We start from the raw sequence: 24,947 nt of genomic DNA, 5'->3' as shown, positions 1-24,947 counted from the left end.
GGGGCGGGCCCCCCACTTTTTGCTTTTTGCTTCGCTTTGCTTTTTGCTTCGCTTTCCGGGGGGCGCATGGAATCATTCCTAGGTGTTTATTTTTTCTTCAGGTTAGCACATGAAACAGGTGGAACTAATGTTTTAGCGTTGGAGCATTCTGGACTCATTTTAGGGTTTAGGTTTGGAGAATGGACAAGGATTGGACTGGAAAAGAAAAATGTGCAGTGTTTCTGTTTTTGCACAGTTTGTACTTTGATGTTCTCAGATGTGCAACAGCCGAACACGCTAACCGAATTGCGCCACAGAGACTGTATGAGGGATGAAATACAGTTAAAAGAGTAGAGACGATGCTGGCAGGTTTGGCTTCATACAGTCCTTTTTTTGTGGATACTACACAATATCATACTATTTTAAACTGTAATCTAAATAATATGAAAACACAATTCGTACTAGTAGTCGGTCCTTCACTGGGTAAAAACCCATTAAATATTTTTGCACTGATTTATCTTCATTTCTTTTAATTCCCATTATGAGACTTTTTATCAGGTATATATTGAACAAATCATTGTTCTAACTGTGTTTAATATGTATATTTGTGTGTGTACATTTTGAAATTTGTGCCTTTTCTGTTACTTTACGTAATTATACTTGAATGGAGTAACTATGACACACAATAATTCCTCTTGGATTAATCATGTATTACCATAAATGAACCAGTCGTCCCTGGGTGGGCTCGAACCACCAACCTTTCGGTTAACAGCCGAACGCGCTAACCGAATTGCGCCACAGAGACTGTATGAGGTGCAGAATACAGTTAAAAGAGTAGAGACGATGCTGGAAGGTTTTGGTTTTATACAATCCTTTTTCTTTTTTTTGTGAATGCTACATAATATCATACTATTTTAAACTGGAATTCAAATAATATGAAAATAAAATTATTAGTAGTAGGTCCTTCACTGGGTACCACCCCATTTGTCTGCATTTCTTCTCATTTTCATATCGATAATATTTCAATCAATCAATCAAACTTTATTCTATAGCACTTTTCATACATGTTACATGTAGCACAAAGTGCTTCACAACAAAACCCCCCACAGTCCCGCAGTTGCAAATAAAAATACAAGCAATCAAAGTAAAATTTATAGTAAGAGTTTAATTAAAAGCTAGCCTAAAAAGATAAGTTTTAAGTTTACTTTTAAAAATATGAACACTTGCAGCGGACCTCAGGTCCTCAGGTAGGCTGTTCCATAGTTTGGGGCCATAAAAGCTGAATGAGGCCTCACCATGAGTCTTAGTGTGGACTCTAGGAACAGTTAAGAGATTACTACCTGAGGACCTGAGGGTCCGAGAGGGCTCATATGTTAAAAGCAAATCAGATAAATAAATAGGGCTAAGACCATTAAGAGTTTTAAAAACCAATAAAAGCTCTTTAAAACTGATCCTGAAGCTCACAGGAGCCAGTGCACAGACCTGAGCACTGGTGTTATATGCTCTCTCTTTCTGGTCCTCGTCAGCAGTCGGGCTGCAGAGTTCTGGAGCAGCTGCAGCGGTGCAGTGGTCTTCTGGGGAAGACCAGAAGGAGAGCGTGACAGTAATCAATTCGACTTGAGACAAAAGCATGTATCAAAGTCTCTGCACTGGCTCGAGAGAGAAATGGTCGTACTCTGGCAATATTTTTAAATGATAAAAACAGTTTTGGTGACAGACCTGATGTGTGGCTCAAAGCTAAGCTCACAATCTAGTAAAACACCCAGACTTTTAACCCTCTCAGAGGAGCCGAGTGAATGGGTTTGGAGCTTAGCTTTGAGCCTCTCCCTCTGAGCCTCAGGACCAACAATTAAAACCTCAGTTTTGCCCTGGTTGAGCTGGAGGAAGTTTGCTGCCATCCAGGACTTAATATCTAAAATACAATTAAAAAGGGTGTCGATGGGGCTGAGGTCATCTGGAGACACGGCAACATAAAGTTGAGTGTCATCAGCATAACTATGAAAGTTAATGCCGTGTCTCCTGATGACCTGTCCTAGAGGCAACATATAAAGGTTAAAAAGGGTTGGACCTAAAATTGACCCTTGGGGAACACCACGATCCATTTTGCACCTTTTTGATGAGTGTTCCCCAATACTAACATAAAAATCCCTGTTTGTTAAAAATGATTCAAACCAGTTAAAAACAGACCCAGAGAGACCAACTGTGTTATGTAATCTGTCTAAAAGAATGTGGTGGTCCACAGTGTCAAACACTGCCGTAAGATCCAACAGGACCAAGACGGCAAGCTTTTTGTTGTCCATGTTGGATCTAATGTCATTTAAAATTTGAACCAGTGCCGTCTCTGTACTATGGTGTGCTCTAAAACCAGATTGATAAAATTCTAAAATGTTGTTAGAATTAATAAAATCGTTGATCTGGTTAAAAACAATTTTCTCTAAAATTTTACTTAAAAACGGCAGGTTGGACACAGGTCTGTAGTTACTGGCAAGGGAGGGGTCCAGTTTATGATTCTTGAGAAGGGGTCTGACCATGGCGGTTTTAAGAGCTGTAGGAAAGACCCCTGTCTGCAATGAATAATTTACAATATTAAGAACATCATCATCGATAAATGTAAAAATCGATTTAAAAAGAGACGTGGGAATGGAATCTAAAAAGCAAGTGGTTGTTTTTAACTGTAAAACGACTTTGTTAAGACTCTCAGCATCAACCAGGGCAAAATTCTCCAAAGTAGCAGATAAGACAGTGGATCTGAGATAAAAGCATTGCCTGGCTGTGGTTGCTGACCTGATCTGACCTGATAGACTGTATTTTACTGGTGAAGTGACTTAAGAACATATCACAGTTGGGCATATTTGAAGGAGCACTGTTGTTGAAGATGGGGTTAATTACCGAGCTAAATGTGGAAAACAGGACCTTTGGATTATGGCGGTTGTCATTTATAAGTTTGGAGAAATATGAGTGTCTTTCTTCCTTCAGACAGTTATTGTAGTTTTTAAGTTGTTCCCTGTAAATTTCATAATTGACTGTGATTTTATTCTTGCGCCACTTTCTTTCTGCTTTCCTGCAATTTTTCTTGAGATTTTTAGTTTTTTCATTTTTCCATGGGCAGTTTTTTTATTTTACCCATTTTTACTTTTAAAGGGGCTACAGCATCGAGAGTAGATTTCAATTTATTATTAAAATTGTCAACAATAAAATCACAGGAAGAGGGTAAAACGGGGCGAGGAATTTGAATTAAAATCTTGGTAAAATTTGAAGTCACTTCAGCAGTAAGATAACGCTTCTTGACAATTTGTACAGACCGGGGAGGCTGAACAATAATACTTACATTAAAAAACACACAAAAATGATCTGATAGGCCAACATCCACAACAGAGACAGGATCAGCAGAAATTCCATATGTGATCACAAGATCCAGTGTGTGGCCTCTGTTGTGAGTGGGTTGTGAGACATGTTGTTTAAAATCCATACAATTTAAAATATTTAAAAATTCTGTTGCCAACAAGTCTGATTGATTATCAATGTGTAAATTAAAATCACCTACAATAATAATTTTCTCATATGTTGAGTGAGCAATGGACAGGAGATCAGAGAACTGACTGATAAAGAGTGTAGAGGGCTTGGGGGGGGCGGTAAATGCAGATAAAAAGAATATGAGGATTAATTCAAACCAGAGAGTGATACTCAAATGATGAGTAGTGATTAAAAGAAACATTTTTGAAGCCGTATGAGGTGGAAAAGATTGTGGCTGTGCCACCTCCTCTTTTTCCTGTGCGGGATGAGTATGCGTAGTTATAATCAGGAGGGGTGGTTTCATTTAAAATTGCCGCTCCATCAGCACCTGTCCATGTCTCTGTTAAAAACATGCAGTCTAAGTTCCTGTCAATAATCATATCATTAATTACAAACGATTTATTTGACAGTGATCTCACGTTTAAAACTGCCGTTTTAAAAGTCCCTGAGGGATTGTTCTCCTCGGTTCCGTGCATGCGCAGGGGCACAAGATGATTTAAGTTTATGGACTTACGACCGATCCTCTGTCTTTTAGATTTGTATGTTATGTGGACTGGAATATTGTGCGCCGGTATACTTAACTCTGATGAGGTCCGAAGTCATTCCTGAGACTGCGAGGATGTGGATGTTCTATTCTATTGTTAATTGCCTTTTCCTCTTTTCCATTTTATAGTAACACACTACTTTCTGCAGTACAATACTGTTCAAATAATTGTCACAACGGTATGGTACCAAAGTGTGTTCCAACCCTAATCCAACAAAGTGGAAGTGCTGCTGGGTCTTCTTCTTGGTGATTATCCACAGGTGCTCTCTGGAAACTTGTGGTGTGTCTGGTTGTTTAGAGTAAAAAAAAAAAAAAAAAAAAATCTGCATTCGCATGCTAGGCACACTGTAGGATTTGTGTAAAAATAAAATGTCTTTATTAATTCATGGCATTTTTAAAAAATACAGTCAACGTGTTGCAACCTCTGGTCTTCATCAGGGCTTTTTTCACTAGTGAGTTGCACACCTTCATACAATCACTTTGATGACCTGAAGGAGGGAGGTGTGAGGGGAAAGAAAAGAGAGAAACAAAAAAAAACATGCATACAGACAAACATATACATTTGCACACATATACACACACGCACACAAATAATAATAATTAAATAAATAAATTAATTAATTTAAAAAAATAAAAAATGAAAAAGAAAAAATAATAATGAAAAAAATATATTAAAAAAATAAATCAACAAAAAAAAAAACAAAGAAGTATATTAAAAAAAAAAAAAAAAAAAAAAAAAAAAATATATATATATATATATATATATATATATATATATATATATATATATATATATATATATATATACACAAATACACATTGAGGTTTTCCTTTAAATAGTACTGTTCCGTTCCATGTGACGTCAGCCCGCTTAGCTCAGTCGGTAGAGAATCAGACTCATAATCTTAAGGTTGCTGGTTCGAGCCCCACATTGGGCGCAAACATTTGGAGAGAGGTGGGTTGTTCATCTTCAAACTTTTACTAAGTGCTGTGAGAAATGCCACATCGGTAGGTATAGCTTTAACAAAACATTACTATAAACAAAGCAGTCGTCCTGGGTGAGTTCGAACCACCAACCTTTCAGTTAACAGCCGAACTGCGCCACAGAGACACACATGCCCATATATGGCCGTACAGAACCCTCATGAAATAACTTCCGGTGCTGCGCAGAACCAATTGAGGTTTTCCTTTAAATAGCAGTGTTCCGTTCCATGTGACGTCAGCCCGGCTAGCTCAGTCGGTAGAGAATCAGACTCATAATCTCAAGGTTGCTGGTTCGAGTCCCACGTTAGGTGCAAACATTTTTTTTTTTTAATCCACCTTCTGATACTTTGTTGACACGTGATCCGTGTTTTTGCCCCATTCTCGACACTTTCAGCTCACTTTTTCAGATCAATGTCCTTAAATCTCTGTTGCAGACTGACACAGCTCTGCTCTTCAAATGTCAATCACCCACAGCTCGTGCAGACGGGACGAGGTCACAGGCCCCGCCCACTTTCCTCGGTTTCCATAGCAACAAACATATTAAATTGAAATTAAGTATCTGATTTTTTTTTTTTCACTGAAATTAAGTGTCTGAATTTTTTTTTTTCACTGAAATTAAGTGTCTGAATTTTTTTTTTCACTGAAATTAAGTATCTGAATATTTTTTTCACTAAAATTAAGTATCTGAATTTTTTATGCTCTGAAATTAAGTGTCTGAATTTTTTTTTTCACTCAAATTAAGTATCTGAATATTTTTTTCACTAAAATTAAGTATCTGAATTTTTTATGCTCTGAAATTAAGTATCTGAATTTTTCTTTTCACTCAAAATAAGTGCCCTGAATTTTTTTTTTTCACTGAAATTAAGTATCTGAATTTTTTATGCTCCTAAATTAAGTATCTGAATTTTGCTTTTCACTCAAATTAAGTGTCTGAATTTTTTTTTTCACTGAAATTAAGTATCTGAATATTTTTTCACTAAATTAAGTATCTGAATTTTTATGCTCTGAAATTAAGTATCTGAATTTTTCTTTTCACTCAAATAAGTGCCTGAATTTTTTTTTTTTCACTGAAATTAAGTATCTGAATTTTTTATGCTCCTAAATTAAGTATCTGAATTTTGCTTTTCACTCAAATTAAGTGTCTGAATTTTTTTTTTTCACTGAAATTAAGTATCTGAATATTTTTTTCACTGAAATTAAGTATCTGAATATTTTTTTGCACCAAAATTAAGTATCTGAATATTTTTTGCATTGAAATTATGTATCTGAATGTTTTTTGCACGAAATTAAGCATCTGAATATTTTTTTCACTGAAATTAAGTATTTGAATATTTTGTTGCACTGAAATTAAGTATCTGAATTTTTTTTTCACATCAAATTAAGTGTCTGAATTTTTTTTTTTTTCACTGAAATTAAGTATCTGAATTTTTTTTTGCACTGAAATTAAGTATCTGAATATTTTTTGCACTGAAATTAAGTATCTGAATTTTTTTTTTCACTGAAATTAAGTATCTGAATATTTTTTGCACTGAAATTAAGTATCTGAATATTTTTTTGCAATGAAATTAAGTATCTGAATTTTTTTTTTTCACTCAAATTAAGTATCTGAATATTTTTTTCACTGAAATTAAGTAATTTAATTTTTTATGCTCTGAAATTAAGTATCTGAATTTTTCTTTTCACTCAAATTAAGTGCCTGAATTTTTTTTTTTCAGTGAAATTAAGTATCTGAATTTTTTTTCACTGAAATTAAGTATCTGAATATTTTTTTCACCAAAATTAAGTATCTGAATTTTGTTTTTTCACCAAAATTAAATATCTGAATATTTTTTTGCACCGAAATTAAGTATCTGAATATTTTTTGCACGAAATTAAGCATCTGAATATTTTTTGCACTGAAATTAAGTATTTGAATATTTTGTTGCACTGAAATTAAGCACCTGAATTTTTCTTTTTCACTGAAATTAAGTATCTGAATATTTTTGGCACTGAAATTAAGTATTTGAATATTTTTTTGCAATGAAATTAATTGTCTGAATTTTTTTTTTTGTTTTTCACTGAAATTAAGTATCTGAATATTTTTTGCACTGAAATTAAGTATTTGAATATTTTTTTGCACTGAAATTAAGTATCTGAATTTTTTTGCACTGAAATTAAGTATCTGAATATTTTTTTTAACTGAAATTAAGTATCTGAATTTTTTATTCTCTTAAATTCAGTATCTGATTTTTTTTTTTTCACTGAAATTAAGTGTCTGAATATTTTTTTCACTGAAATTAAGTATCTGAATTTTTTTTTTTCACTGAAATGAAGTATCTGAATTTGAACACTTCTGACTGGCAGTGTGTATATTATTTGTGCAGTTGATAACAGCTTTTCTGCTGCTTTCATTCTACTTACACAGTGTAAGTTTAACACACAATAATTTGTCTTGCGATTAACAAAACATTACTATAAACAAAGCAGTCGTCCCTGGGTGAGTTCGAACCACCAACCTTTCAGTTAACAGCCGAACTGCGCCACAGAGACACACATGCCCATATATGGCCGTACAGAACCCCTCATGAAATTACTTCCGGTGCTGCGCAGAACGAATTGAGGTTCTCCTTTAAATAGCAGTGTTCCGTTCCATGTGACGTCAGCCCGGCTAGCTCAGTCGGTAGAGAATCAGACTCATAATCTCAAGGTTGCTGGTTCGAGCCCCACCTTGGATGCAACCTTTTTTTTTAATCCACCTTCTGATACTTTGTTGACACGTGATCCGTGTTTTTGCCCCATTCTCGACACTTTCAGCTCACTTTTTCAGATCAATGTCCTTAAATCTCTGTTGCAGGACTGACACAGCTCTGCTCTTCAAATGTCAATCACCCACAGCTCGTGCAGACGGTACGACGTCACAGGCCCCGCCCACTTTCCTCGGTTTCCATAGCGACAAACATATTAAATTGAAATTAAGTATCTGATTTTTTTTTTTCACTGAAATTAAGTGTCTGAATATTTTATTTTCACTGAAATTAAGTATCTGAAAATTTTCACAGAAATTAAGTATCTGAATATTTTTTTCACTGAAATTAAGTATCTGAATGTTTTTTTTGTACTGAAATTAAGTATCTGAATATTTTTTTGCACTGAAATTAAGTATCTGAATGTTTTTTTTGTACTGAAATTAAGTATCTGAATATTTTTTTGCACTGAAATTAAGTATCTGAATTTTTTTTTCAACCGAAATTAAGTATCTGAATTTTTTTTTTTCCACCGAAATTAAGTATCTGAATATTTTTTTGCACCAAAATTAAGTATCTGAATATTTTTTTGCACCAAATTAAGTATCTGAATATTTTTTTCACTGAAATTAAGTATCTGAATATTGTTTTTCACTGAAATTAAGCATCTGAATATTTTTTTCACTGAAATTAAGTATCTGAATTTTTTATGCTCTTAAATTAAGTATCTGATTTTTTTTTTTCACTGAAATTAAGTGTCTGAATTTTTTTTTTTTCACTGAAATTAAGTATCTGAATAATTTTTTTCACTGAAATTAAGTATCTGAATATTTTTTTGCACCAAATTAACTATCTGAATATTTTTTTGCACTGAAATTAAGTATCTGAATTTTTTTTTCACTGAAATTAAGTATCTGAATATTTTCACTAAATTAAGCATCTGAATATTTTTTGCACTGAAATTAAGTATCTGAATGTTTTTTTTCGCTGAAATTAAGTATCTGAATATTTTTTTGCACCAAAATTAAGTATCATATATTTTTTTTCACTGAAATTAAGTATCTGAATATTTTAGCTCTGAAATTAAATATCTGAATATTTTATTTTCACTGAAATTAAGCATCTGAATTTTTTTTTTCACTGAAATTAAGTATCTGAATTTTTTTTTTTCACTGAAATTAAGTATCTTATTTTTTTTTTTTGCACTGAAATTATGTATTTGAATATTATTTTTTCACTTAAATTAAGTATCTGAATATTTTTTGCACTGAAATTAAGTATTTAATTTTTTTTTTCACTGAAATTAAGTATCTGAATATTTTTTGCACTGAAATTAAGTATCTGAATATTTTTTTCACTGAAATTAAGTATCTGAATTTTTTTTCACTGAAATTAAGTATCTGAATTTTTTATGCTCTGAAATTAAGTATCTGAGTATTTTTTTCAATGAAATTAAGTATCTGAATATTTTTTGCACCAAAATTAAGTATCTGAATATTTTTTTGCACCAAAATTAAGTATCTGAATTTTTTTTTTCACTGAAATTAAGTATCTGAATATTGTTTTTCACTGAAATTAAGTAATCTGAATTTTTTATGCTCTTAAATTAAGTATCTGATTTTTTTTTTCACTGAAATTAAGTATCTGAATTTTTTTTTTTCACTGAAATTAAGTATCTGAATAATTTTTTTCACTGAAATTAAGTATCTGAATATTTTTTTGCACCCAAATTAACTATCTGAATATTTTTTTGCACTGAAATTAAGTATCTGAATTTTTTTTTTCACTGAAATTAAGTATCTGAATATTTTCACTAAAATTAAGCATCTGAATATTTTTTGCACTGAAATTAAGTATCTGAATGTTTTTTTCGCTGAAATTAAGTATCTGAATATTTTTTAGCTCTGAAATTAAATATCTGAATATTTTATTTTCACTGAAATTAAGCATCTGAATTTTTTTTTTCACTGAATAAAGTATCTGAATTTTTTTTTTTTCACTGAAATTAAGTATCTTATTTTTTTTTTGCACTGAAATTATGTATCTGAATATTATTTTTTCACTTAAATTAAGTATCTGAATATTTTTTGCACTGAAATTAAGTATTTAATTTTTTTTTTCACTGAAATTAAGTATCTGAATTTTTTTTTTCACTGAAATTAAGTATCTGAATTTTTTTTTTTCACTGAAATTAAGTATCTGAATATTTTTTGCACTGAAATAAGTATCTGAATTTTTTTTTTCACTGAAATTAAGTATCTGAATTTTTTTTTTGTCACTGAAATTAAGTATCTTATTTTTTTTTTGCACTGAAATTATGTATCTGAATATTATTTTTTCACTTAAATTAAGTATCTGAATATTTTTTTGCACTGAAATTAAGTATTTAATTTTTTTTTTTCACTGAAATTAAGTATCTGAATATTTTTTGCACTGAAATTAAGTATCTGAATTTTTTTTTCACTGAAATTAAGTATCTGAATATTTTTTTTTCACTCAAATTAAGTATCTGAATATTTTTTTCACTGAAATTAAGTATCTGAATGTTTTTTTCACTGAAATTAAGTATCTGAATTTTGTTTTTCCACTGAAATTAAGTATCGGAATGTTTTTTTCACTGAAATTAACTTTCAGAATATTTTTTTGCACTGAAATTAAGTATCTGAATATTTTTTGCACTGAAATTAAGTATCTGAATATTTGTTTCACTGAAATTAAGTATCTGAATATTTTTTTGCACTGAAATTAAGTATCTGAATATTTTTCGCACTGAAATTAAGAATCTAAATAATTTTTTTCCATTGAAATTAAGTATCTGAATTTTTTTTTTTCCACCGAAATTAAGTATCTGAATCTTTTTTTGCACCAAAATTAAGTATCTGAATATTTTTTGCACTGAAATTAAGTATCTGAATTTTTCTTTTACTGAAATTAAGTATCTGAATATTTTTTTTCACTGAAATGAACTATCTGAATATTTTTTGCACTGAAATTAAGTATCAGAATGGTGTTTTGCACGAAATTAAGCATCTGAATATTTTTTTCACTGAAATTAAGGGTCTGAATATTTTTTTGCACCAAAATAAAGTATCTGATTTTTTATGCACTGAAATTAAGCATCTGAATATTTTTTTCACTGAAATTAAGTATCTGAATTTTTATGCTCTTAAATTAAGTATCTGATTTTTTTTTTTTCACTGAAATTAAGTGTCTGAATTTTTTTTTTTCACTGAAATTAAGTATCTGAATAATTTTTTTTCACTGAAATTAAGTATCTGAATATTTTTTGCACCCAAATTAACTATCTGAATATTTTTTTGCACAGAAATTAAGTATCTGAATTTTTTTTTTTCACTGAAATTAAGTATCTGAATATTTTCACTAAAATTAAGCATCTGAATATTTTTTGCACTGAAATTAAGTATCTGAATGTTTTTTTCGCTGAAATTAAGTATCTGAATATTTTTTGCACCAAAATTAAGTATCATATATTTTTTTTCACTGAAATTAAGTATCTGAATATTTTTAGCTCTGAAATTAAATATCTGAATATTTTATTTTCACTGAAATTAAGCATCTGAATTTTTTTTTTTTCACTGAAATTAAGTATCTGAATATTTTTTTTTTTCACTGAAATTAAGTATCTTATTTTTTTTTTTGCACTGAAATTATGTATCTGAATATTATTTTTTCACTTAAATTAAGTATCTGAATATTTTTTGCACTGAAATTAAGTATTTAATTTTTTTTTTCACTGAAATAAGTATCTGAATATTTTTTGCACTGAAATTAAGTATCTGAATTTTTTTTTCACTGAATTAAGTATCTGAATATTTTTTTTTCACTCAAATTAAGTATCTGAATATTTTTTGCACTGAAATTAAGTATCTGAATTTTTTTTGCACCCAAATTAACTATCTGAATATTTTTTTTGCACTGAAATTAAGTATCTGAATTTTTTTTTTCACTGAAATTAAGTATCTGAATATTTCACTAAATTAAGCATCTGAATATTTTTTGCACTGAAATTAAGTATCTGAATGTTTTTTTTCGCTGAAATTAAGTATCTGAATATTTTTTTGCACCAAAATTAAGTATCATATATTTTTTTCACTGAAATTAAGTATCTGAATATTTTTAGCTCTGAAATTAAATATCTGAATATTTTATTTTCACTGAAATTAAGCATTTGAATTTTTTTTTTCACTGAAATTAAGTATCTGAATTTTTTTTTTCACTGAAATTAAGTATCTTATTTTTTTTTTTGCACTGAAATTATGTATCTGAATATTATTTTTTCACTTAAATTAAGTATCTGAATATTTTTTTGCACTGAAATTAAGTATTTATTTTTTTTTTCACTGAAATTAAGTATCTGAATATTTTTTGCACTGAAATTAAGTATCTGAATATTTTTTTCACTGAAATTAAGTATCTGAATTTTTTTTTCACTGAAATTAAGTATCTGAATTTTTTATGCTCTGAAATTAAGTATCTGAGTATTTTTTTCAATGAAATTAAGTATCTGAATATTTTTTTGCACCAAAATTAAGTATCTGAATATTTTTTTGCACCAAAATTAAGTATCTGAATTTTTTTTTTTCACTGAAATTAAGTATCTGAATATTGTTTTTCACTGAAATTAAGTATCTGAATTTTTTATGCTCTTAAATTAAGTATCTGATTTTTTTTTTTCACTGAAATTAAGTGTCTGAATTTTTTTTTTTCACTGAAATTAAGTATCTGAATAATTTTTTTTCACTGAAATTAAGTATCTGAATATTTTTTGCACCCAAATTAACTATCTGAATATTTTTTTGCACTGAAATTAAGTATCTGAATTTTTTTTTTTCACTGAAATTAAGTATCTGAATATTTTCACTAAAATTAAGCATCTGAATATTTTTTGCACTGAAATTAAGTATCTGAATGTTTTTTTTCGCTGAAATTAAGTATCTGAATATTTTTAGCTCTGAAATTAAATATCTGAATATTTTATTTTCACTGAAATTAAGCATCTGAATTTTTTTTTTTCACTGAAATAAAGTATCTGAATTTTTTTTTTTCACTGAAATTAAGTATCTTATTTTTTTTTTTGCACTGAAATTATGTATCTGAATATTATTTTTTCACTTAAATTAAGTATCTGAATATTTTTTGCACTGAAATTAAGTATTTAATTTTTTTTTTCACTGAATTAAGTATCTGAATATTTTTTGCACTGAAATTAAGTATCTGAATTTTTTTTTCACTGAAATTAAGTATCTGAATATTTTTTTTTTCACTGAAATTAAGTATCTGAATATTTTTTGCACTGAATTAAGTATCTGAATTTTTTTTTCACTGAAATTAAGTATCTGAATTTTTTTTTTGTCACTGAAATTAAGTATCTTATTTTTTTTTTTTGCACTGAAATTATGTATCTGAATATATTTTTTCACTTAAATTAAGTATCTGAATATTTTTTGCACTGAAATTAAGTATTTAATTTTTTTTTTCACTGAAATTAAGTATCTGAATATTTTTGCACTGAAATTAAGTATCTGAATTTTTTTTTCACTGAAATTAAGTATCTGAATATTTTTTTTTCACTCAAATTAAGTATCTGTATATTTTTTTCACTGAAATTAAGTATCAGAATGTTTTTTGCACGAAATTAAGCATCTGAATATTATTTTTCCACTGAAATTAAGTATCGGAATGTTTTTTTCACTGAAATTAACTTTCAGAATATTTTTTTTTGCACTGAAATTAAGTATCTGAATATTTTTTGCACTGAAATTAAGTATCTGAATATTTGTTTCACTGAAATTAAGTATCTGAATATTTTTTGCACTGAAATTAAGTATCTGAATATTTTTCGCACTGAAATTAAGAATCTAAATAATTTTTTCCATTGAAATTAAGTATCTGAATTTTTTTTTTTCCACCGAAATTAAGTATCTGAATATTTTTTTGCACCAAAATTAAGTATCTGAATATTTTTTTGCACTGAAATTAAGTATCTGAATTTTTTCTTTTACTGAAATTAAGTATCTGATATTTTTTTTCACTGAAATGAACTATCTGAATTTTTTTGCACTGAAATTAAGTATCAGAATGTTTTTTGCACGAAATTAAGCATCTGAATATTTTTTTTCACTGAAATTAAGTGTCTGAATATTTTTTTGCACCAAAATAAAGTATCTGAATTTTTTTATGCACTGAAATTAAGCATCTGAATATTTTTTCACTGAAATTAAGTATCTGAATTTTTTATGCTCTTAAATTAAGTATCTGATTTTTTTTTTTTCACTGAAATTAAGTGTCTGAATTTTTTTTTTTCCACTGAAATTAAGTATCTGAATAATTTTTTTTCACTGAAATTAAGTATCTGAATATTTTTTGCACCCAAATTAACTATCTGAATATTTTTTTGCACAGAAATTAAGTATCTGAATTTTTTTTTTCACTGAAATTAAGTATCTGAATATTTTCACTAAATTAAGCATCTGAATATTTTTTGCACTGAAATTAAGTATCTGATGTTTTTTTTTCGCTGAAATTAAGTATCTGAATATTTTTTTTGCACCAAATTAAGTATCATATATTTTTTTTTCACTGAAATTAAGTATCTGAATATTTTAGCTCTTAATTAAATATCTGAATATTTTATTTTCACTGAAATTAAGCATCTGAATTTTTTTTTTTCACTGAAATTAAGTATCTGAATTTTTTTTTTTCACTGAAATTAAGTATCTTATTTTTTTTTTTTGCACTGAAATTATGTATCTGAATATTATTTTTTTCACTTAAATTAAGTATCTGAATATTTTTTGCACTGAAATTAAGTATTTAATTTTTTTTTTCACTGAAATTAAGTATCTGAATATTTTTTGCACTGAAATTAAGTATCTGAATTTTTTTTTTCACTGAAATTAAGTATCTGAATATTTTTTTTTTCACTCCAAATTAGTATCTGAATATTTTTTGCACTGAAATTAAGTATCTGAATTTTTTTTTTTTCACTGAAATTAAGTATCTGAATTTTTTTTTTTCACTGAAATTAAGTATCTTATTTTTTTTTTTTGCACTGAAATTATGTATCTGAATATTATTTTTTCACTTAAATTAAGTATCTGAATATTTTTTGCACTGAAATTAAGTATTAATTTTTTTTTTCACTGAAATTAAGTATCTGAATATTTTTTGCACTGAAATTAAGTATCTGAATTTTTTTTTCATTGAAATTAAGTATCTGAATATTTTTTTTTCACTCAAATTAAGTATCTGAATATTTTTTTTCACTGAAATTAAGTATCTGAATGTTTTTTTCACTGAAATTAAGTATCTGAATTATTTTTTTTTCCACTGAAATTAAGTATCGGAATGTTTTTTTCACTGAAATTAACTTTCAGAATATTTTTTTTGCACTGAAATTAAGTATCTGAATATTTTTTGCACTGAAATTAAGTATCTGAATATTTGTTTCACTGAAATTAAGTATCTGAATATTTTTTGCACTGAAATTAAGTATCTGAATATTTTTCGCACTGAAATTAAGAATCTAAATAATTTTTTCCATTGAAATTAAGTATCTGAATTTTTTTTTTTTCCACCGAAATTAAGTATCTGAATATTTTTTTGCACCAAAATTAAGTATCTGAATATTTTTTTGCACCAAAATTAAGTATCTGAATTTTTTTTTTCACTGAAATTAAGTATCTGAGTTTTTTTTTTGCACTGAAATTAAGTATCTGAATATTTTTTTTCACTGAAATTAAGTATCTGAATTTTTTATGCTCTTAAATTAAGTATCCGATTTTTTTTTTTTTCACTGAAATTAAGTGTCTGAATTTTTTTTTTTCACTGAAATGAAGTATCTGAATAATTTTTTTCACTAAAATTAAGTATCTGAATATTTTTTGCACTTAAATTAAGTATCTGAATATTTTTTTGCACTGAAATTAAGTATCTGAATTTTTTTTTTTCACTGAAATTAAGTATCTGAATATTTTCACTAAAATTAAGCATCTGAATATTTTTTGCACTGAAATTAAGTATCTGAATGTTTTTTTTCGCTGAAATTAAGTATCTGAATATTTTTTTGCACCAAAATTAAGTATCATATATTTTTTTTCACTGAAATTAAGTATCTGAATATTTTTAGCTCTGAATTAAATATCTGAATATTTTATTTTCACTGAAATTAAGCATCTGAATTTTTTTTTTCACTGAAATTAAGTATCTGAATTTTTTTTTTTCACTGAAATTAAGTATCTTATTTTTTTTTTTGCACTGAAATTATGTATCCTGAATATTATTTTTTCACTTAAATTAAGTATCTGAATATTTTTTGCACTGAAATTAAGTATTTAATTTTTTTTTTCACTGAAATTAAGTATCTGAATATTTTTTGCACTGAAATTAAGTATCTGAATTTTTTTTTCACTGAAATTAAGTATCTGAATATTTTTTTTTCACTGAAATTAAGTATCTGAATATTTTTTGCACTGAATTAAGTATCTGAATTTTTTTTTTTTCACTGAAATTAAGTATCTGAATTTTTTTTTGTCACTGAAATTAAGTATCTTATTTTTTTTTTTTGCACTGAAATTATGTATCTGAATATTATTTTTTCACTTAAATTAAGTATCTGAATATTTTTTGCACTGAAATTAAGTATTTAATTTTTTTTCACTGAAATTAAGTATCTGAATATTTTTTGCACTGAAATTAAGTATCTGAATTTTTTTTTCACTGAAATTAAGTATCTGAATATTTTTTTTTTCACTCAAATTAAGTATCTGAATATTTTTTTCACTGAAATTAAGTATCTGAATTTTTGTTTTTCCACTGAAATTAAGTATCGGAATGTTTTTTTCACTGAAATTAACTTTCAGAATATTTTTTTTGCACTGAAATTAAGTATCTGAATTTTTTTTGCACTGAAATTAAGTATCTGAATATTTTTCGCACTGAAATTAAGAATCTAAATAATTTTTTTCCATTGAAATTAAGTATCTGAATTTTTTTTTTCACCGAAATTAAGTATCTGAATATTTTTTTGCACTGAAATTAAGTATCTGAATATTTTTTTGCACTGAAATTAAGTATCTGAATTTTTCTTTCACTGAAATTAAGTATCTGATATTTTTTTCCACTGAAATGAACTATCTGCATATTTTTTGCACTGAAATTAAGTATCAGAATGTTTTTTTGCACGAAATTAAGCATCTGAATATTTTTTTCACTGAAATTAAGTGTCTGAATATTTTTTTGCACCAAAATTAAGTATCTGAATTTTTTTATGCACTGAAATTAAGTATCTGAATATTTTTTTGCACTGAAATTAAGTATCTGAATTTTTTCTTTCACTGAAATTAAGTATCTTAATTGTTTTTTTGCACTGAAATTAAGTATCTGAATATTATTTTTCACTGAAATTGAGTATCTGAATATTTTATTTTCACTGAAATTATGCATCTGAATATTTTTTTGCAATTAACTTATGCATCTGAATTTTTTTTTTCACTCAAATTAAGTATCTGATATTTTTTTTACTGAAATTAAGTATCTGAATATTTTTTTTGCAGCCCAAAATTTAAGTATCTTAATTTTTTTTTGCACTGAAAATTAAGTATCTGAATATTTTATTTTCACTGAAATTAGGCATCTGAATATTGTTTGCACTGAAATTATGTAGTCTGAATATTTTTTTTACAATTACTATGATCTGAATTTTTTTTCACTCAAATTAAGTATCTGAATATTTTTTTGCACCAAAATTAAGTATCTGAATATTTGTTTGCACCAAAAGTAAGTATCTGACTTTTTTTTTTCACTGAAATTAAGTAGCTGAATATTTTTTTGCACTGAAATTAGTATCTGAATGTTTTTTTCACTGAAATTAAGGTATCTGAATATTTTTTTGGACCAAAATTAAGTTATCTGAATATTTTTTTTTTCACTGAAATTAAGTATCTAAATATTTTTTTGGACCAAAATTAAGTATCTGAATATTTTTTTTTCACTGAAATTAAGTATCTGAATATTTTTGCACTGACATTAAGTATCTGAAATTTTTTTTTTCACTGAAATTAAGTATCTGATATTTTTTTTCACTGAAATTAAGTATCGAATATTTTTTGCACTCAAATTAAGTATCTGAATATTTTTTGCAGTTGAAATTAAGTATCGATATTTCTTTCACTTAAATTAAGTATTGAATATTTTTTCCCTGAAATTAAGTATCTGAATTTTTTATGCTCTGAAATTAAGTAGCAGAAATTTTTCTTTTCACTCAAATTAAGTGCCTGAATTTTTTTTTTCACTGAAATTAAGTATCTGAATTTTTTTATGCCTGAATTATTATCAGAATTTTGCTTTTCACTCAAATTTAGTGTCTCAATTTTTTTTTTCACTGAAATTAAGTATCTGAATTATTTTTTTCACTGAAATTAAGTATCTGAATATTTTTTGCAACCAAAAATTAAGTATCTGAATGTTTTTGCACGAAATTAAGCATCTGAATATTTTTTGCACTGAATTAAGTATTTGGAATATTTTGTTGCACTGAAATTAAGTACCTGAATTTTTCTTTTCCACTGAAATTAAGTATCTGAATTTTTTTTTTTCACTCAAATTAAGTGTCTGAATTTTTTTTTTTCACTGAAATTAAGGTATCTGAATTTTGTTTTGCACTGAAATTAAGTATTTGAATAGTTTTTGCACTGAAATTAAGGTATCTGAATTTTTTTTTCACTGAATTATGCATCGAATTTTTTTTTTTTTCACTGAAATAAGTATCTGAATTTTTTTTTTTTCACTCAAATTAGTGTCTGAATTTTTTGTTTTTTTCACTGAAATTAAGTATCTGAATGTTTTTTTTCACTGAATTAAGTATCTGAATAGTTTTTGCACTGAAATTAAGTATCTGAATATTTTTTTCACCCAAATTAAGTATCGAATATTTTTTTGCCTGAAATTAAGTATCTGTATGTTTTTTTTTCCCTGAAATTAAAGTATGCAATATTTTTTTCACGCAAATTAGTATCTGAATATTTTTTTGCACCAAATTAAATATTCTGAATAGTTTTTAGCACTGAAATTAAGTATCTGAATTTTTTCTTTTCACTGCAATTAAGTATCTGAATTTTTTTTTACATTGAAATTAAGTATCTTATTTTTTTTTTCACCAAATTAGTATCTGAATATTTTTTTGTACACAAAAATTAATTATCTGAATATTTTTTTTCACTGAAATTAAGTATCTGAATATTTTTTTTCACCAAATTAAGTATCTGAATATTTTTTTGCACTGAAATTAAGTATCTGTATTTTTTTTTTCACTGAAATTAAGTATCTGAATTTTGTTTTTTCACCAAAATTAAATATCTGAATATTTGTTTTCACTGAAATTAAGTATCGAATATGTTTTGCACCAAAATTAAGTATCTGAATATTTTTTTTTACTAAAATTAAGTATCTGAATTTTTTTTTTTTCACTGAAATTAAGTATCTGAATATTTTTTTTGCACCAAAATTAAATATCGAATAGTTTTTAGCACTGAAATTAAGTATCTGAATTTTTTTTTTCACTGCAATTAGTATCTGAATGTTTTTTTTACACCAAATTAAGTATCTGAATATTTTTTGCACTGAAAATAAGTATCTGAATTTTTTTTTTCACTGAAATTAAGTATCTGAATTTTTTTTTTTAATGAATTAAGTATCGCATTTTTTTGTTTTTTTTCACGAAATTAGTATCTGATATTTTTTCACTGAAATTAAAGTATCTGAATATTTGTTTTCACTGAAATTTAGTATCTGAATATTTTTTGCACTGAAATTAATTGTCTGAATTTTTTTTTTGTTTTTCACTTGAAATTAGAGTATCTGAATTTTTTTTTTTTCACTGAATTATGCATCTGAATGTTTTTGCACTGAAATTAGTATCTGAATATTTTTTGCAATGAAATTAAGTACCGGAATATTTTTTTTCACTGAAATTAAGTATCTGAATATTTTTTGCACCAAAATTAAGTATTGAATATTTTTTTCACATAATTAAGTATCTGATATTTTTTTCACTGAAATTAAGTATCTGAATTTTTTATGCTCTTAAATTAAGTATCTGAATTTTTTGTTTCTTCACTGAAATTAAGTATCTGAATATTTTTTTCACTGAAATTAAGTATCTGAATATTTTTTTGCAACCAAAAATTAAGTATCTGAATATTTTTTTTCACTGAAATTAAGTATCTGAATTTTGTTTTCACTCAAATTAAGGCTCTGAATTTTTTTTTTTTCACTGAAATTAAGTATCTGAATTTTTTTTTTCACTGAAATTAGTATCTGAATATTTTTTGCACTGAAATTAAGTATCTGAATATTTTTTGCACTGAAAGTAAGTATCTGAATTTTTGTTTTTCCACTGAAATTAAGTATCGGAATGTTTTTTTCACTGAAATTAACTTTCAGAATATTTTTTTTGCACCAAATTAAGTATCTGAATATTTTTTCACTGAAATTAAGTATCTGAATATTTTTTTCACTGAAATTAAGTATCTGAATTTTTATGATCTGAAATTAAGTATCTGAATTTTTTTTTTTCACTGAAATTAAGTATCTGAATATTTTTTTGCACCAAAATTAAGTATCTGAATATTTTTTTGCACTGAAATTAAGTATCTGAATTTTTTTTTCACTGAAATTAAGTATCTGAATTTTTTTTTTTTTTTTTGCACTGAAATTAAGTATCTGAATTTTTTTTGCACTGAAATTCTGAATTTTTTTTCCACTGAAATTATCTGAATTTTTTTTGCACTTAAATTAAGTATCTGAATTTTTTTGCACTGAAATTAAATATCTGAATTTTTTTTCCACTGAAATTATCTGAATGTTTTTTGCACTTAAATTAAGTATCTGAATTTTTTTGCACTGAACTTAAGTATCTGGATTTTTTTTTTGCACTGAAATTAAGTATCTGAATTTTTTTTCCACTGAAATTATCTGAATTTTTTTTGCACTTAAATTATCTGAAGTTTTTTTTGCACTTAAATTAAGTATCTGAATTTTTTTTTTGCACTAAATTATCTGAATTTTTTTGCACTTAAATTAAGTATCTGAAATTTTTTTTTGCACTTAAATTAAGTATCTGAATTTTTTTTGTCTCTGAATTCAACTATGTTCATACGTTTAGAATACAAAAAAATTCAGATACTTAATTTCAGATCACACGTCCAGGTCAGCATCGGCATCACATGACCAACCTAACATACCTTGATTGGCTGGCTGTCGTTTGGACTTGAGATAGAATCCATTACTTATCCTTGGTGTCCCGGATGTGTGATCTGAATTTTTTTGCATCTAAATTTTTTGCATCTGAATTCTAAGGGCCGGACCGGACCCTTTGGCGGGCCGGGATATGGACCCCAGGCCGCATGTTTGACACCTGTGGGTGAAGACCATCAGCTAATATTTGACATTTCATCACATAAATACAGCATTTAATAAGAAATGAGCACAGAACATGCATTGTCCTCTGATTTATTTTGCAGGATTGTCGTAATCATCGGTGTTTATAAAACATAACTATTCAGTTCATCAATACAGTCTAGATGCAGGTCAACAGGCAACAAGGCACATGCTATTACAAAAGAAACAGATCGTCAAGAGGTCATTCCCAAACCTACTTATCATCATATGCTATCACTTTCACTGCATTCATGTCTTTCTAGAACCTTTAGAATGACTTTCACTGCTGCTGTTTATGGGTGTAGTCCAGTAATCATTCAGATCTGGGATCACTCACAGGTCCGGTTTAAAATAATCAGACATAGACGGTACTGACAGCAGCTCCAGAGAAACACTTCCAAGTAAACATGAATCTGAACCGACTGAAAATGATGTAGTGCTTTGAATGTGCAACATCTGCTGCAACCAAAATTAGATTTTATAACTGATTTTTCATTGTCCGACTATAACCGGACACTTGAAAATAGTCGCGTTTTCCATTGACCCTCAAATTGTGTGAATATAACCTGCGCATAAATATTTGCCTGATGGCAAAAAACGACAACTTTGCCAAAGTTTTTGCGCTGGCAAGACGTGGTTTTCAGGCGTAGCACAAATCTACATTGCACAAAACTGCAATGGAAAGACCTAAACAGCATCTACATGTGGACAAGACACAAGAGAAGACAAGAGAGAAAAAAAAATCTTTGTTTGGGTCGTGACGCTCTGAGCATATGTGGGAATAGTCAAATAGAGTGTGTGTGGACATCCACAGTGACACAAACTTCTTACCGTTCCACAACAGTTTGTCGAATGCAGTGCTGCCTTTGTCCAGTGTGCTTCTGTAGAGCTGGTACATCTCCTTATTGTCCAACAGGATGGCCATCTTACACATCACACACAGCGACGCCAGCCACAGCCCACCACAATAGAGCACTGCAGAAATACAAAAAAGGAATAAAAAAAAGAGTGACAATGATGATCATTTGGATTACATAGACCTAGAAGTAAAAATCAGATCACATTCATGAGAACAGGACCAAAAGAAGAAAAAAACAAAACAAAAAAACAAACCCAGTGCCTCTGGCCACAGCAGTCACCTGCACTCAAGCATAAAACCCACATCCCAGGACGAAATGTACAAATAAAGAAGCCAGTGTCAACACAAGAAAACATTTGCTAAGGCCTATTTAGCTTAAATAACAGCACATTATGAACCCTACTGGTACAAAAAAACTTCCATCTATCTATAAATCTAATCCAGAAACCGCAGCTAGGTGGTTTGGAATTTTCACCCATTAACAAAGAAGCTTTAAAAATGTGTAATAAACTCCACATTACAGAGTTTTCACAATATTATTCTGTTAGCGTCTGCCTGTAAATGTCTTCAGCTCCTCTTTTCGACCTTGGTTTTTTACACTGTGTTCTGTTTCAGCTTTAACAGACATAACCACATGGTCAATAAGGACTTTTCATGGGTCTTTTCGCCGTTACTACAGCCTCTAACACTGCAGATAAGCGCCACAGTGATAAACACGTCTCACTTTTTCCATTTCCTTTTTCTTTTCCTTTTTGAAAGCCACTCAACTGAAGGTAGAAATCTCACACAGATACTTGTGTCGTTGTCAGCTCACTGGACTCATCCTAGTTTAACCCGTAAAGACCCAGTGCTCCTTTTGTGGCAGTTCCCAAAGTAATTTTTCTTTCTAGGATTATCATCATTTATTATAATATTATCTTCTGTATTTAGCATTTTTTTTCAGTGAAAATCTGGTATTTCCTATATTTAATTTATTGATCATGTAGGTTCATTAAAGCTCATATTAAAGTTAAGGTCATTATGTCAGAAACTGCAGAAAAAGTGACTATTTCAGTTAAATCTATCATTAACTGACCATAAACCCAGAGTGTCCATCCACTGTTATTGATCCGACTCCATGGGTTTTTGTTAGAACCAGAGACACAAGACTTGGACCCAAATGCACAACCCACAGACAGGAATACAGTTAATGAGTGTTTATTAAACACGGACAGGAAAAACAGTTCACAAAAAGGCTTTTTGAATGAATCCTCGCTGGTTAGTCTGTGTGGATTCGTCACGACGTCCGAATCCAGTAAAGGGAGCTCTCTGCCGGGTCGGGAGCACACGAGGGGAACCCGACTAGAACAAGCAGAGAAGTGTCAGGGGACAGACCAGGTCATACACGGGAAGTCCAAAAAACAGGCAACGGTACATGGGGGAAAAGCAAAAGCACTAACCGTGAGGTCCAGGCAAAAGGTCGAATACCAGTGTGGCAGAATCAGGCAGAGGTACCGATGAGGGGATCAGGCAGGCTCAGAACAACCAGGAACAATCCGGGTCAGGAACGAACAGACAGGCAGACGAACAGGTTCAGAGAAACGCTGGTAAGTAGACACAACCAAGGAAGGAATACGAACTGGCACAGGACAGGGGAAAACACAGGGCTTATATACACAGAAGGGAGGGAAGACAATGAGACACAGGTGGAACAAATCAGGGCGGAGACAGGTAATCAACACAGGTGAACAATCAGGGAGAGGAAGCAAAGACACCAGACATGACACAAGAAGGAGGATTAACAAAATAAAACAGGAAATGACACACAAGACAGACAAAACATACAAGAGTCCAGGTACTGATATGACAGTTTTTACTGGTGAATCAATGTTGTATGAAGATGACGGTGTTTCCACGGTAACTATGGAGCCCTCTGAACGTCCAAATGGGTCATATTTGATGACCATGAAAAGATGAAAAACTGTATTTTACCTGAATTACTTCACCATATTGATGCACCTTATGTAGTTTTATTACACTTACCTGTCAAATCACTTTAACCCTTTCATGCATGAATTATGAGAACCTTAATCAAAATATTTTCCTCAGTGTTTTTATTCCTCTTAGGCATGAAAAACAATGCAACTGAAAATTTTGTTCTGAAAAATAAATAAATAAATTAAAATAATGTTTAAAATTTTTTTAAAAATACATAAAAAAAAATAATAATGAAAAAAAATTCTTATGAACCTATTTTTCATGAAGTTGCAAAAATGTCCATTCAGCTGGACACCATATGTTTAATTTTAGATGCACAGAAACATGTATTTACTAATAAATTGTGTGAAAACTATGGTGTGGCTTGTGATTATGCTCAGGAGAGATCTACATAATGTTACCAATTCATGCCAGAAAAGATATGTAGTGTATTAAAACTTAATAAAGATATGTGTAAAAAACCAAAACAACAACAACGAAAAGAACAACAAAATCCATGTATACAAGAGAACAGCTGTAGAATAGCTGTCCGCTGTAGTGACCAGTGTGCATGAAAGGGTTAAATTAGAGCTGCAACCGATTAATCGATTAGGTGCTTGAAGCGAATGCAAAAATTCACGATTCGATTAATCAACTCGAATTAATTGAATGGAAACATATTCTATTGCAGTTTTCCTGAATTGAAGCTTCTTTGTGCGTCACAATAAGCGTCCGTGTGAAACACAACAGTGGAACCAATGTTTAACAGCAGAGAAATGAAGGAAACAAAGCTCTGATTCAGGAGAATTGTGGTGAATGATTTTTTTTGGATCAGTTTGAAGCGATTAATCGGTTGCAGCTCTACTTTAAATCACTGTTTTCACTTTAAATCACTGTGCCCTGAAATGTGTCAATACTGTACACTGACTAT

At 28.7% G+C, this 24,947-nt stretch overlaps 1 protein-coding gene, 1 long non-coding RNA gene and 1 other non-coding gene across 3 annotated transcripts in view; 1 reads left to right on the top strand and 2 right to left on the bottom strand.

The window, feature by feature from the left end:
• Positions 1 to 22,365, bottom strand: part of LOC115438355 (non-lysosomal glucosylceramidase-like) — a 28,580-nt gene extending 6,215 nt beyond the window's left edge. The window contains exons 1-2 of the mRNA XM_030161931.1: positions 22,341 to 22,365; positions 22,033 to 22,176 (exon numbers count right to left, since the gene is read on the bottom strand). Of these exons, the coding sequence (XP_030017791.1) occupies positions 22,033 to 22,176; positions 22,341 to 22,365 (169 nt within the window). The remainder of the gene's footprint in view (positions 1 to 22,032; positions 22,177 to 22,340) is intronic.
• Positions 556 to 21,831, top strand: LOC115439041 (uncharacterized). Its single transcript, XR_003938183.1, has 3 exons — positions 556 to 567; positions 934 to 939; positions 21,729 to 21,831. It is a non-coding gene; the product is annotated as an uncharacterized LOC115439041 (long non-coding RNA).
• trnan-guu (transfer RNA asparagine (anticodon GUU)) lies at positions 710 to 784 on the bottom strand. Its single transcript has one exon. It is a non-coding gene; the product is annotated as a tRNA-Asn (tRNA).
• Positions 22,366 to 24,947: the final 2,582 nt, after the last annotated feature.

The sequence above is a fragment of the Sphaeramia orbicularis genome, chromosome 18, assembly GCF_902148855.1.
Source record: "Sphaeramia orbicularis chromosome 18, fSphaOr1.1, whole genome shotgun sequence".
Classification (NCBI taxonomy): Eukaryota; Metazoa; Chordata; class Actinopteri; order Kurtiformes; family Apogonidae; genus Sphaeramia; species Sphaeramia orbicularis.
Note: the sequence above shows the minus strand (reverse complement) of the source record. Positions and strands in the feature narration are given on the sequence as shown.